Here is a 15091-nt window from a genome sequence, read left to right as displayed (position 1 = left end):
GGTGCTCCCCAAGGTCACCCACCACCTCAGCCACCCTGCAGCCGGGATGGGAGGTTTGAATTCACCCCCCTCGCCCTGCTGGGGTTCCTGCACTTTGAAATGCAAACCTGCCTTTCAATGCAAATGCTGCAAGAGGTTGGGCCCAATAAAAGCCGATGGGCAGGGAGGTGCCTGGCCCTGGGACACAGCTCCCCAAGGCGCCCAGGTGAGCGGCGGTGAAGGAGGGGCGGCCGCCTCCCCGCCAAACCCAACCGGCCCGCAGCCGGCGGCACGGCAGTGCAGCATGTGTGCGGAGCCGGACAGGGAAGATGTATGTAGGTTATCTTTTGGATAAGGACACCAACATGTATCCCAGCCCTGTCCGGCATCCCAGCCTCAACATCAACCCCCAGAATTATGTGCCGGGGCCGCCCCAGTACACGGACTTCGCCAGCTACCACCATGTGCCGGGGATTAACAACGACCCGCACCACGGGCAACCAGCGGCCGCCTGGGGCTCTCCCTACACCCCTGCCAAGGAGGACTGGCATTCCTACAGCACCGCCGCCGCGCCTTCCACCGCCAGCCCAGGGCAGTTTGGATTCAGCCCCCCAGATTTTAACTCCATCCAGCCCCCGGGCTCTGGACTCCTGCCTCCACCCATCAGCAGCTCGGTCCCCCAGCTCTCCCCTAATGCCCAGAGACGCACCCCGTATGAGTGGATGAGGCGCAGCATTCCCAGCACCAGCAACAGTGGTAAGGAAACCCCCAACACCGCACCCCTGCGCCTTCCTCTGTGCGGAGGATCCCTGGGCTTCACATCCTGAGGGGCTGGATCCTGCTCCCATGGCTCTCCTGGCAAGGGGACAGCACGCTTGGCCTGCCTTCGGCATGGCCCTGGACCCCAAGGAGCAGGGCGATCCCACTGCTGAGGTGGCAGGGGCTGAGGTGGGCAGGGAGGGGACTGGTGTTGCTAGTGGTGGGGATTGTATGGCTGGAAATTTGGTTTCCCTGGCCAGTCTCTGTCCCTGCAGCCCTGCCCTCTCCTGCCACCACCACGCTGGATGGGCAGAGCTGGAGAAGACCCCTGGGGTCCCACCAGCCCTGAGGGGGGTTGTGGACGGGGTGTCTCATGAGTGCAAGGGGAAGCGTGTGGGGCTGCAGCTGTGAGCTGGTGTGCAGCTGCATGTGAGAGCCCATGTATGGGGGGTGCATATGCGTGTGTAAGGTGCCTTATGCCGCGTGCATGTGTAGTGTGTGCATATATGTGTGTAGGGAAGGTATCATATGTATATATGTGGAGGGAAGGTGCTGCATGTGCTATGTGCATGTCTGTAAGGTGCTATAGCACAAGGTGCTATAGGCTCTGTGTGCATGTGCAAGGTGCCATAAGCAGCATATGTGCATGGGGCTTACTGTATAGACTGTCAGTGAGAGCATACAGGGAATGCTGCACACTCACTGTGTGCGTGCAAGGCGGTGTGTGTTGAGAACAGTGCAAGGTGCAGTGTGTGTGTGTGCGTGTGTGCTGTGTGTGCAAGGTGCAGAGTGTGTGTATGATGTGTGTGCAAGGTGTGGTGTGATTGGGGACGGTGCCACGTGGAGGGTGCATGTGGGTGCTCCCGGTGTGACACGCCATGTGTGCGTGCACACAGCGTGTGGGTGCCATGCACCGCGTGAGCGGGTGTCCCCGCTCCTGTGCCTACCGCTGGCTTCATCACTGAGTGGCTGTGCTGTTCACCTAGTCCTGTCCCCTTGTCCCCAGGGTCCTGTCCCCGCTGAACTCCTGACCTAGGGGTAGGGGGGGAGTGTTTGGGTGACCCCAGCCCCTTGCCCACGATGGCCGGGGTGGCCCTGCTGCCCACTTCAAAGGCTGTGGGCAGATCCCCCCTTGGGGCCAGCCCAAATTGACAAGAGCTTTGCTTTGTCATGGAGATGGTGACCGGCTCCTTTGGCAGCGAGGTGAGGTGCGGGGCCCTTTGTCCTGCCCTGCCCGCGCCCTTTCATCTTCCCCTCCAGGCTGCGACTGCTGCTGCCAGCCCAGCCCGGACCCATCCTGCCCACAGCAAGACCCCCTGCCCGCCGGGCTTGCCCGGACCCATCACCCCTCTCCCTCTCCTGTGCTGGCCGTGAGCTCCGCAGAGCACTGCTGAGGCCAAACTCGCTACTGGGATGGCTCTGGGTATCTCTTGGGGATGAGTTTGCTTTTGGTTACTGCTGCTCCATATCCCCAGGATCGGGGCCAGGGCTCCCAGTTTGCAAAGTATCTTTAATTTTAGGCTTGTTTCTGGTACCCCACTTGCCAAGTCCCGTGCAAGTATCCTCATGCAAGGGGGGCTCATGCAGAGCTGCCTGGGGTCTCTTCCAGCATGGAAAATAGCTCCTCGTGTTCACCGGATCCGTGTGGCAGGGATGGGGATGGGGCTGTCCCAGAACGAGCAGTGGCTGTGGTGCAGCAGGCAGAACGTCACGATGAATGGAAATAAAACAGCTTCAATCTGGGAAGAGGAGGGGAGAGGCAGGCTGGTATTTCCTGGCCCATTTTAATCACTGAATATACCTATTTAGGAAAAATGCCTCCCCCTGTACCCAGTGATGGGGACCCACTGGTGTGCTGGGGCTGAAGGCTTCGCTCTGCTCTGCAGCGGAAAGCGGGTGTGATCCTGCAGTCCCCCCAGTGCAGATGGGACCCTGCCACATCTGCAGGTTTTGTAGGTCCGAATGTCTCAGTTTCATCTGAGGAGAGAGGTGGGGGGGAAAATTAATGAGGGGAGAAAGACAACAGCACACCTTTCCTCTGCATCAAGGACATGGTTTTACACCCAGCAGAGGGGCCGAGATAAAACGGGGGCTTGAAAGGGCCTTTGATTGAGTTAAATGACAATTGAGTTGATTGAATTCTGGAAAAATATCATTAGTTGCTTAGTTTGTATCTCTTAGATTAAATGCATACAAAGGGAGAAATAAGTCAGCCTTGTTCCCCTTGCATGCAGCCGAGGAGCTGCCCCAGCCCAGCCCCAGAGATGCAGGGATGGGTGCTGGGGTGAAAGCCACATTCTTATGGTGCTTCCCCAGGTTGGATGACCAGTGAAGTCCCTTTTTAAGGCACTTGCAGATTAAGGACCTGTCCTCGTGTCTCTGGTGGGTCCAAGCCCAGCACCGCTGGTGCCAAGCGGCTGCAGGATTTGGCCGCAGTGGGACCATGTGCTGAGAGATGCTGGGATGCAGCCTGTGTTTTCCATGGCTGCCTCTAAATTAAAAAAATAAATAAAAAAGAAACCTTTCTCCATTGAGCTTGAAAGGGAGTAGGGCAGAGATGGTTTTGACATAGATAAGGGTGAAATTCTTGGATGAATTGTTTTATTGAAATCAATAAACTGGACTTTAATCAGTCTTGATTGATTAACTACCTATCTCACCGCAGTGGGAAAAGGAAATGAATACACGGACTTTTTTGCTATAAATATCAACAGTTTTATTGTGAATGCTATAAATCATAATGCTTCAGAGGGTTGTAAATTAAGGTTCCCTCTCTGTCTTGCCTTGTATAAACAGCTCTTGGCCGCAGTTCGAAAGCTTTTGGGAAAGAGCTGTGTGGTGGTAAGAGAAAATGTTATGCAGGGAATATGAATGTGTTGGGGCTTCTGCAAATGTGATTCAGAGCCTGAGAAAAATCACTGAGAAATCTCCTAGTGACTCACTGCAGAGTCAGGCTTTACAGGGGGATGGTTTAAGTACCCGTTGCTAAATGCGTGTGTGCTTCACCCAGCTGAGCCAAGATAACCCTGCAGCAGAAGGGACTGTGACGCCAGAGTGTCGCTGGAAATCAGGGGTTAAAGGGAACCAAACTGGAAGATGTCCCCAGGCTTCACCTCTCTCTCCGATGTCACCTCTTTTTCTGCTCATAAAATCTTCATAAGCAGCATGTCAGAGCCTCATGCTTCCTCCTTATTCACAATTATTTGCAAACTTCCCTGTGAATTGCACCCTGGCTCTATAAAAAGCTCAGGAAGGCGGCTGGAAACAGTGGCTGGCTGAACTTTGAAATTCACCCTCTGCTTGTTAGTTATGCAAATCCTCAGATACTGCCTCGGGTCTGGCTTTTAGGTCACTAATCGAGCCAGTGCCACAGTGCTAAATATTGCAAGTGAAAGTCCTATTGGGGCATCCCTTGGAATGTGCTTTGTGTGGTGTCAGTGCCTGTGATGCCCGGGCAGGTTGTGGGGTGATGGAGAGCAAAGAGCAATGCTCCAAGCATGGGCACGTGGTGATTTGCTGGGTGTGCAGTTTTCCATCTCAGTTTTCACTCTTTCCAGCTTGATTTTTCCAGCTCTATTTGTTCAGCCCTAGTGAGGTACATGAAAGTTGGAAGGAAGAGTAAAAAACCTGTTAGTGAAACAGAAACGTTTTCCCTGGATAGGCAGGGTACATGCTGTGCACAGTACATTTCAAGATGATGGTGGTGGCTGTAGAATGGTGCATTTCCCTGGTCAGTCCTTGCATGGGGGACCTCTCTTCAGGACACAGTCACTCCCTGTGAGACATTTTGCTTCTCCAGGTGCCTCCATGTGTGCGTGCGTTGAGGCCCATCAGTCTTCTCCCCTTGAATTATTAACCCACAACCTGCTCCTGGCCCCAGCTGGGATTTATTGACCGCTTAGCCTGCTGGCCAAGGTACAGGCCTTTCAAACTTTCCTAAAATCGACTTTCCTTGAACAAAAAGGGCTTTCCTGAAGCACCGGCGGTACCTACGTGATGGGCTTGGCTGGCTAATACCCTGGGATTAGCACAGGAACGCTTTAAACCTCTGGCCAATGGCAGATGTTTCCTACAGAGAACCCTTCAAGGACGCCCATGCCAGTGCTGTTAGCTTTGCGATCGATGGATAAGGGGCTGGATCCTTCCCCCTCACTGCCCCACAGTGAGGATGGGCTGAGCCCTATGAGGCTGTGAAGGGGGAGAGGATCCCTGGTACACAGCCGACCCCACCACTGCCTCACCATCCTCCTCCTCCTGCTGCAGCCCAGCCAAATCCAGCCAGGTGGCAAACCCAGATGAGCTGGACCCAAGCTCAGTGCCATGGGGCTGTTGTGAAGGTGACACTCTGAAGCGGGTGGTTTCCCACCCACTCGCCACCCCAGCACTCCTCACCATCCTCTGCTGCTGTGGTCTTTGACCTGGCGCGGGAGCCTGGCTGGTGACGCTCATCTCGGTGCTCGTAAAACCATGGGAGCAACTGAAGGAACCTGCCAGTTGCCAAAATAAAGGGTTGAATCACCGCAGGGCTGGGAAATGCTTGCTCCAACGCCCAGCCTCAGGCTGCTGCCCCTGAGATTAAAGCATCTCCTGTTGTGTTGCTCCATGTCCGAGAACATGGGGTTGTATTGGGGATCCACCACCTCACTGCAACCACCAGCAACCTGCTCCTCATCCCCTTGGGGTTTGCACCTCCTGGGAGGAGGAGGAGGCTTGCAGGAGGGCTGCCTTCACCCCACGTATGTGGGCGTGTGTGCAGAGCTGGCTCCATCCCACGGTGCCGGCAGCACGGAGCCCAGCCAGGGCCAGTCTGTGCTCCCGCACACCGGCCTGTGCTCCCCAAATCCGGCTCTTTGCCCACGTGTTTCTGCCCCTCCCCAGCAGCTGGGCTGTCCTGCACGGCTGTGCCAGGCACCAAACTCCAGTATCTGCCTTCTGTCACTGCCAGTCCCATAACCTACAAAGATAATGAGGGTTCCGGAGCATCTTCCTTATGAGGAGAGACTGAGAGAGCTGGGTCTGTTCAGCCTGGAGAAGAGATGACTGAGAGGGGATCTCATCAATGTTTATAAATATCTCAATGGTGGATGTCAAGAGGATGGACCGGACTCTTTTCAGTGGTGCCCAATGACAGGATGAGGGGCAATGGGCACAGACCGAAACACGGGAGGTTCCATCTGAATATGAGGAGAAATTTCTTTACTTTGAGGGTGCCAGAGCCCTGGAACAGGCTGTCCAGAGAGGTTGTGGAGTCTCCTTCTCTGGAGACATTCAAACCTGCCTGGACACATTCATGTGAGATCTGCTCTGGTGAACCTGCTTTAGCAGGTGGGTTGGACCAGATGATCTCCAGAGGTCCCTTCCAACCCCAACCACTCTGTGATTCTGTGAATCTCCAGGCAAGCAACCCCCAGCCATACACACAGCAAAGCTGTGGGGCTTTTTTGGAGGCATAGAGCTCAATTCTCTGTGTTCAGAACACAAGGAATCAATCAGGACAAGTGATGTGTATTTTTAAGTGATACATAGACAGTGCATGACGTACTGAGCTGAATCAGGTTTTATTGCCAGTGGGTGCCCACAGGAGCACCACCATTTGTTCTGAAGTCTTTGACACCAGGAAGAAATCCCCAGGTTGGGTCATTGTCAGGCGAATAGCCATGCAAGGAGCTACCCTGGGTACAGGAGGGTTGTTGGGCTCCTTGGAGAGGCTCCCTGTGCCTGCGTGCACAGATGAGTCCTGCCTTCAGCCCCGCAGCTCTGAAATGCCTGTTGCTCCCACCTGGAGCAGAGCTGGGGAAGCCTTGGGAGGATCCATTGCATGAGGGTTCATCCAGCATCCCCTCCCTCCACAGTACAGACACATTAAATGTACGGTGCGGGGCGGGGGGGAGTGTGGCAGGGGTGGCTCCTCTCAACCAGTTTTTGACACCCAGCTGTTGTCTAAATCCAGTGCCCTTTGGCAGAGGAATGGTCTCAGGCAGGGATCTCGGGAAGGATTGCCCTCCAGAGGGGTTTGTTTCTCGCTGGCGGTGATGAAGGAAGCCACATGGCTCCGGTCCTTTGCCCCACACCAGTAGTCCCATCCATCACCCCTCTGCTTCCTGTGGTAGAGGAAAAATAGCTGACAATATTGAAGCATACATGGGAAGGGGGAGGCTTGTGAAAACCCTGATCTGCTGATCTGCTCCCAGCATTCAGGGAGGATGGGGGGCTCAGGTTTATCCCCCCTCACTGGCCACAGAGGAGGTTGTGTGCTTTGGGATTGGTTGCTGGAGCTGGAGGGAAAGGGAGGGAACACGCGAGTGTGGGACAGGAGGGGCAGAGGGAGGGATTTGGGGGCTCAGCCCCTGCCGCTGTCAGTGCAGACTCTGGAGTTCCCATTTCCAGTAGGTTTAGGGACAGTGAAATGAGCTGGGCTGTTTGTCCCAAGCGTCAGCATCACCTCTGCGTGGCACGGCTGCTCGGCAGAGGGAGCATTGACCCCTCTGCACAGAAGCAACTGGAGCACATCTGGCTGCCAGATGGGGTGACTCCAGCCAGCCAAGAGGCTTCTGGGCATTGGGAGCTGACCCCAGCCCTCTCCTGGTCTTGGTGTCTCTGTTATGGGGCATCGCTCTGCCGGCAGCCCTCCTGTCTTTGCAGTGGGGGGTTCCCCCCCTGGAGCTGCAGGAGAACCAGAGGGTTAAGGTACACAGGAGTCCCACCAGTGATCAGAGCCCACAGTGTTGACCCTGGGACTTCACTCTGGTTTGCATCTGCTTCTGTGCCTCAGTTTCTCCAGCCGTAGCATTGCTGAAGCTATGCCAGGGGTGGGGGGAAGTTTTCCCTGATGTTTTCCCTGGGGAGGAATGGCAAATCCTGATAAAGCACTGAATCCTTCTGGGATGGGAGGATTTTATCCTCTTTGCAAGTGGTTGTCGCTCATTCAGAATGAAGCAGCTTTATCATGGGGAGGAAGCACCCACCCTGGGTGGGGGGACAGCCTTGCACCCTGTCTCACTGCACTTTAACTCCAGTGTGGACAAGTTTTTTCCCTGGTGCTCCCTGATGATGTGACTTTCACATCTGATGTTTCCCAGCATTAAAATATTGTAGTGTAGCCATCTAGCATGGAACCAGACACCCAGTACAGACAGATGTGGTTGTATAGATGGAGTCAGAGCATCACCGGGAAGGTGAGACCACACCAGGTGGCTCCGGGAGCACGTTGCCCAGACTTTTCATGCCAGTCATGCGAGAAGCCGGCGTGCAGCGGGGCGTGCAGAGCCGCCGAGCCTCCGTCCCCCACGCCAGCACCTCCCGTGCAAAGCAATGTGCAATGTGCCCGTGTCCCCAGGCCTCGGGGACCTCTGCGGCTGGGGCGCGACAGCCGGCACCGTGGTGGACTCTCATCTCGGTGGCTCTGGTGAGCGCGTTGGGGCTGTCGTACCCTGGCTGCTCTGATCGGAGCCCTGATGGCTGCGTAGCGGCTTCCCAGGGAGCTGCTGCTGCAATTTGGAGCTGCTTTGACCTGTGAAATAGAGACCTTTAGAAAAACATGCAGGTTTATGCTCCTCGCTGCTGGCAGCTGTGCTGCTCCCGCTGTGTCTCAGGGATGGGGATGGAGCCTGACCCCCTCTTAGCTGTGCTGGACACACCGGCCTGGGTGAGTTGCTCTGTGGAACTGGGGAAAAGACAAGCTCTGGAACACAGTGCCAGGTCTTGTTCCTTCACTACTTTCTGCCTCCTCTCAAGGTGCCACTGCCACCCCATGGTCTTTTTTTCTCTCTGTTTTGGAACAGCCCTTTCCCCTATTCCTTTGGGAATAAAGCTGCACAATGCCAGCTTCAAAATACTCCATCACCCTACAGCCTATCTGTTAGGCTGTTTGGGGCAGTTTCTTATTGAAAGCCATCCTTTGGGCAGGCCAGGGCTGGAGAGGGTGAATTACCCGTTCCCTGGCAGCCTCTGCCGTGGCCATGAAGGTACAGAGGCCAGAATGGTGGGAACAGAGATTTGGTTTTATTTTCTCTTCCCCTGCCAGGCTCCAGACCTGGTCCAGGGCAGGAGGACCAGCATCCCCATCCCCGGGTAGGGCTGCTGCAGGGAACAGATCTGGGCTGGGGGTCGGGACCCGTCCCCTTTCCCGTGTGTGGGTGCGTGTGCGTGCACACTCAGGAGCGCGTCCTTTTGGGTTTGCACAGCACATTAAAGCTATTCCCTTATCTAATCGCAGCTCAGGTGAGTGCTATTAGGGTTATACATTAACATCGGTAACGATACCCTCTCCCCATGCAGCCATTGGCCCTGCCTTGATCCCAAAGTCGAAACCATTCCCACTTGCCCTGCGAATGGCTCCTTTTGCCTGCCAAAGCAGTACCTTTGCCTGGTGTTCTGGGGACAAGCAGAAGGGACTTTAAATGCATAGCAGGATTGGGAAGGGCTAACAGCTGTGCATCACCGGCACCCTCTTTGCACTCCACGCACCTCATTCGCACAGCAGCTCCGGGCTGTCCTGGTCCCATCCACCTCTGAAGGGCTTCACTGGAAACACAGAAGCAGCTCCATCCCTCTTCCATCCCTCTGCTTGGTCGCACTCCCTGCTGCAGCGCCAGGGTTTCCCCATAGGTATGAGGGGTCCCCATAAGGAGCTGTGCTGGCTCATCCCAAATTTCCTCTTTCCTTTCACAAAGCCATAAAAAGTCTCCAGGAGAGAGCTAAGTGTAACCCAGCATTCATATTCAAGGCAGTCGAATTATTCATTGTCAATAGTATTTCTTGCAAATCCCTTTCTTTTCCTTGTGAATCACCCACGGTACATTCCCAAATTCAGCAAACACCACCAAAACCAGCAATGATTTGAGATGAATAACTTTCCATCTCTGGCTTGGTGCTGAGCCCTCTGCTTTGAGGCCTTGCTACCTGATCTTGGGCAGCGAGAGACTGATGCCCTGCTCAGATGGCAGCTGCTTGCTGGTGTCTGCCAGACCTGAGGCAAAGAAGAGGCTTCATGAAGGATGAATGGCGAAGAGGGAATAACAAAGAACAAGCCGTGATGGATCTATTTACAGCTGCAGCAGGAAATAATAATTCTTGCTGAAATTCGTGACATATGTGGTATTCACAAACCGCCTTATTTCTTTATTCTTTAACTTTTTTTTTACTTTATCTGTCAATTCATTTGCTTTTCAGCTGGTTTTTCTCTAAGCAGTGGTATTCAAATAGCAATATCACAAATAAGATAATTTTAATGTCATTATCTCTTCAGAAAGGTTTTTGCTTTCAAAAAAGAAAAAAAATATATATATGAGAAAGAAAAGAACTTGTAGGAGTCCCTGAGCCTGGAGCAGAGACAGAGGGAGCCCGGTTTCTCATGGAGCTGCTAAACCCTGCATAAATCTCTGCTGGTGCCTCTGGTTTATTCTGTAACTCCCTGGGAATCGCTGTGTTTGCAGATTCCACATGGGTCCCTCCTAGGCTGGGATGCACAAGTCCTTCTTGTGCTGATGAACCCTTTGCCTGCGGGGTGATGAGAGGTGGCAGCGACCCCCTGGGTAGGGGAGGGGTCCCATGGGACAGTGAGGGGAGAGCGTGGGAAAGCGTCCCGCGTGGGACAGATGCCCCTGGCACCGCTCCAGCCCTGTGCTGTGCCAGAGAGGAGACCAACACCCAGCAACGCTGCTGTAGCTGAACGCTGTGCTTCAGCCTCGTGTCTGCAGCCATCGCCATACACATCTTACTCAGTCAAATTACCTTTTTTACCCCACTTTTACCTGCAGAGTCACACTATGTGGCCAGAGGCAGGTTTGCTCTCAGAGGTGGTGAGGAGGGATTTGCTGGGCTCCCCACTCTCTAAAGCAATGACCGAATTCATCACACCCCTCAAATACCAGGCAGTAGCAAAAACCAAGCCCTGGTGCTAGTAGATTTGATTTCCATTCCCTTGCATCTGCCCTCCCCTGTGGATCGCTGGAGAGCTTCAGTGCTGCTTGGGACCATGCTAGGACCCTTGGCCATCCCATACAGCCCCTGGCATCGCGCCACTCACATCATGCTGAGCACATGTCAGCACCTGCTGCCAGGAGCAAGGGTGGGAGGACACAGAGAGTGACACAGTCACAGGGCACCAAATTGAATTTCAGGGCTGCTGCTTTTGTGCCTGGGAGCAGTAGGGTCAAGTCCCACCCCTCCTGTGCCCACCCCAGCTCCCACATGCGCCCAGGGTTGCACACATACACTCGTGCATTTCTGCACATGGTTTGCTCAGTGGCCAATAGCAGGAGCTGGACCTTTGCTGGCTCTTGCTTATTTAGTAGAAAAACAGCTGTCTTTTGGCATCCCACAGGACAAAGCAAGGGAAATTATCCCAATGGAGCTGCTGTACCACTCGCAGCGTATCATGGCCGCGGTTTGTCCTGTCTCCGATGCTCTTTTACATTTACCTTTCAGCATCAGAGGTGGCTTAGGAAAGTCCCTGTCTTCTTGCAATGGGGAAGCAGGGGAGAGACATGTTTAAAAATAAAATTGAGTTGGCTGAGAAACAGATTTGCAGCCTGAGGATTGGAGGTTTGCTGTGTGGACATCCTCTGTTGTCTGGTTAGGGTTGAGTCCACCCTGGAGTCTCTGAAGCACAGTTTTGCTCTGCACCAACCAAACTCCTGCTTCCACCAGGATGATCACAATTTAATAATATTGCTGAGATGCCCAGATGTCCATCAGATTTGGCTCAAACTGACTGATGTGCCAATGAATTGTTAGGAGGAATGGATGAGCAGGATGGCAGTCACACAAAGATTCCGTTTCCCAGGGGAATCAGGCTGCAGGCGAGGGTATACGGGTTGCCAGGTCGCTAGAAATCCCTCCACCTACCTCTGCAGCAGGGATGGGCCGTATCCTGCCCATGCTGGCACACCCCGGGCAGCCCCAGGGAAATCCACAGAGCTGTTCCGGGCTTGCTCCTGCCCCTCAGCAGAAGAAATTCAGAAGATGCACAAATGTGTCTGCCAGGCAAACAAATTGCCATGTTCCCAGATGGAAGGACAGTGGCTGCTCAGCTGAACACACAACTCCATCCCTCCCGATACCCTGGAACGGGAATTTGCTATTTCGGGCGGAGAAGCAAATATTCACAGCTGTGTTTATTCCCCACCCATGGGCTGTTCTGCAGAGGATAGCACCAGGGACTTGTCAGCAAACTGCCAGGCATGGGCATCCTTCCTTGAAGTGCCACCCGCATCCCCCGGCACAGGCAGAGGTCAAGCCACTGGCTCCTGCTCCACCACTCACCCCCTGTGTGTGCAGGTTGATGAAGGAGCTAATGGAGAAGCCTGCTGAGCTATTTGTGACTATATTTTTTGACTAGAAAGCAGCAGGTGCCATTTGCAGTCCCACAGGATGTGCATCCATGTGCATGGAGATGTGGAGCTCTATGGCCCCGAGCTCTGTCCAGATCTGGGGTGGCCTAAGGCAAGATTTGGGCTGGTATTGGCCAAGCACCGCTGGCCCATGGAGACAGTTCCTGAGAGTGATTGGGCACCATGTAGGCTTTCTCCAGAGCAACTTTAAAGACTGCCCGGAATGAATAAGTGCTGCCATTCATCTTAGCTTTGTGTGGGGATGAGAAAAATAACCCTCTTGGTGACAGAGAAATCCTTGGGTTTTCCATCTTGTCCCTGTCCTGATCTGAGTGCCTGCAAGTGATTGCACCTTGGGTTTGGGCTTTGTGGCAAAGAGCTGGGCTTCCCTCAGTCCTCCCAGGCTGTAATTTTTCAGGCAGCTTGTCCTCAGCCCACCACAGGGCTTGCAGCTCTTCTCCTCTTAGTCCATCTTCTTGAGATGCCTCTGAATCCCTCCTGCTCTTTCCACCAAACAATTTCATAGAATCACAGAATCATTTTGGTTGTAAGAGACCCTTAAGATCATCAAGTCCAATTATAAACTAAATCTAGCACTAAACCATGTGCAGTGCCCAGGTGCTTTCCAACACGAAGAAACACCCCGATGCTACCCAGGATGTGCATTAAATGTAGTAGGACCCTCACAGCTTCTCCTGAGCTCGCCACAAGCACCTGTATAGCTCCTCCATCCTCTTGGGGATGCTCCTATCCCCCCACTGCTCCTCTCCATCCCTTTTCACCCCCTCTCTGCTCTCTCTGACAGGTAAGACAAGGACAAAAGACAAGTACCGGGTGGTCTACACAGACCACCAGCGCCTGGAGCTGGAGAAGGAATTTCACTACAGCCGCTACATCACCATCCGCCGCAAAGCCGAGCTGGCCGCTGCCCTCGGGCTCACCGAACGGCAGGTCAGTGCTGTGGTGTCCCAGGAAAACCCACATCCTGGGTGGAGGTGGGGCTGGGGAGGGGAAGGGCTGAAGCCCAAGCAGGCAGAGGTGGTTTCACCTTGCTCCGTCTTCACCTTCTCTTCCAAACCCCAGGATGCTCTCCCTGCCCCAAGGGTTGTCATCCTCAGCTGCATCCGTCACTGCCTTTGTCTTTCTGCAGGTGAAAATCTGGTTTCAAAATCGGAGGGCGAAGGAGAGGAAGGTGAACAAGAAGAAGATGCAGCAGCAAAGCCAGCCCACCAGCACCACCACACCCACCCCGCCGTCTGTTGGCACACCAGGACCCATCGGAGGCCTCTGCAGCAGCAGCACCCCAAACCTCGTCTCCTCGTCTCCACTGACAATCAAGGAGGAGTTCATGCCTTAGCCCCCTTTACCAGCTACAGACACCAAGAGATAAGCACTATGCAGCAGAGCCCAGCTGGTCCGTGTGCTCTGGAGTGACAGCCCCTTCCCAAAGACATGATGGCCCCTGAATGAACCAACGGAGCAGCAAGTGAAGCTGGGCAAGGTGGCACCAGCACCTTCCCAATGGGATGTTGTGCTCTCTCCTATGTAAATACCATAGGTTAGGTCATATTGCTCTCCTGTAGGAAACACACACTGGTCTGGTCTCTGGTATTTGCTGCCCAAAGCAAGATCCTTAATGTCAGCAGAAGGAAGGGAGTGGTGGTGGAGGATGGCTCGCCTATGGTGCTTCAGGTGGACACTTCCTTCAGTTCTCCTGGAGATCCTGCTGCCTGGTTCTTTTTGGGGCAATCTGAACAAGACTGAATTAGAAAACAGACCTAGCTGGACTCAAGGCAAAAGAGATTGCTGCTGAGCTGGTCTCCTGGATCTGCTGTGCCAGGAAGGGGGTGCCGAAGGCAGAGTGAGTTGGGCTGTGGGAGCCAGGCAGGACCCTTGCCCTCAGGGCAGGGTGCAAGAACCCACCCCAGGCCATCCAAAAGGGCCGATATCGTGAGAGATTTGTGGTTCTCCTCCAAGGGAGTGCAGCCACTGTGGGTGCCAGGAGCTGCTGCAGGGACAGGCAGGGGCAGAGGAGGGGCTGGCATGTGCCCTGGTGTTGTGCGATGGACAAGTGGTTTCCAGAAAAAGAGGAGTGGGTTTTTCCTGTTTTCTTCAAAACCCCAAGGACTTCAGGTTCTTCTCTCCCCTCCTCCAAGCACGGCACCACCTGCTGTGTGTCCTAGGCCAGTATCTGGTAGCCCTCTTTTCCTGCTGGGGATCTGCAGTTGAATTGTCCCTTCACCCTGCTGAGTCCTGACGACTCTACTGGCCCAGGATTCCAAAGCCCAAAGGCCAACAGGGCACGGCTGGGACATGGGAGGGTGCACGTCTCCTGCTTGGGGCTGTGCTGGGTGGTCCTGAGCTGCAGCTTCCCAAAACCAAGAAAGGGATGAGGGTGCACAGGCCTCATGTGGTAGCTCACATGGCCTTTCCCAGAGCCATTTCTCTGAGCTCCAGAACCGTGGAGCAGCAGACATGTCCTCTGCTGCTTGCAAAGCACCCGGCTCAGCCCTCTCATTGCACCCAAGACTGCTCGTGCATCGCATCCTTCAGCTACCCTGTCCACTGCCAGCCTCACACTGCTCCCAGCCCCTCCTGGCCCAGAAAACAAGGTACCCAGGCAGGCTGCAGCTTTTGCAAGGAAGTCCCTGCCATCCCACTGCACCCACAGCACTGCTCCAGCTCTGGTGGGATTTGAGTCTCCCTCCCATAGGGGCTGGTGACTTCCCCCTGGCCACCACTGCCAGCTGCGCTTGATGGTGAGGATGAGTGTTTGCATTGGCTCAGGACTTTGGCTCAGTTTTTGTGTATATAAAGCAGAACTGGTTTACCTTCTTATTTTTTAGGCATCAGTGGAAATAAAAGTGAGCAGGAATCCTGCACAATCCTGTTGCTGTCTCTTCCCAGCCCGCAGTGCTGCAGCAGGGGAAGGATGCCCACTGCAGGGTCGCACCAGTGCTGATGTCCCTGGGCACAGCCAGGGTTGGGGACGAGGGGTCCTGCCCAGCCCCACCAAAAAG

At 54.4% G+C, this 15091-nt stretch overlaps 1 protein-coding gene across 1 annotated transcript; it reads left to right on the top strand.

Moving 5' to 3' along the window:
- Nucleotides 1-308: 308 nt before the first annotated feature.
- CDX1 (caudal type homeobox 1) lies at nucleotides 309-13428 on the top strand (the record flags this gene model as incomplete). The annotated part of the gene is made up of 3 exons (XM_082063408.1): nucleotides 309-735; nucleotides 12877-13022; nucleotides 13222-13428. The coding sequence occupies 3 exons, from the start codon at nucleotides 309-311 to the stop codon at nucleotides 13426-13428; spliced, it is 780 nt and encodes a 259-aa protein (XP_081919534.1).
- Nucleotides 13429-15091: the final 1663 nt, after the last annotated feature.

Source organism: Streptopelia decaocto (assembly GCF_964273445.1).
Source record: "Streptopelia decaocto genome assembly, chromosome: 12".
Taxonomy (NCBI): domain Eukaryota; kingdom Metazoa; phylum Chordata; class Aves; order Columbiformes; family Columbidae; genus Streptopelia; species Streptopelia decaocto.
The sequence above is the reverse complement of the archived record's forward strand: the minus strand, read 5'-3'. Positions and strand labels throughout refer to the sequence as shown.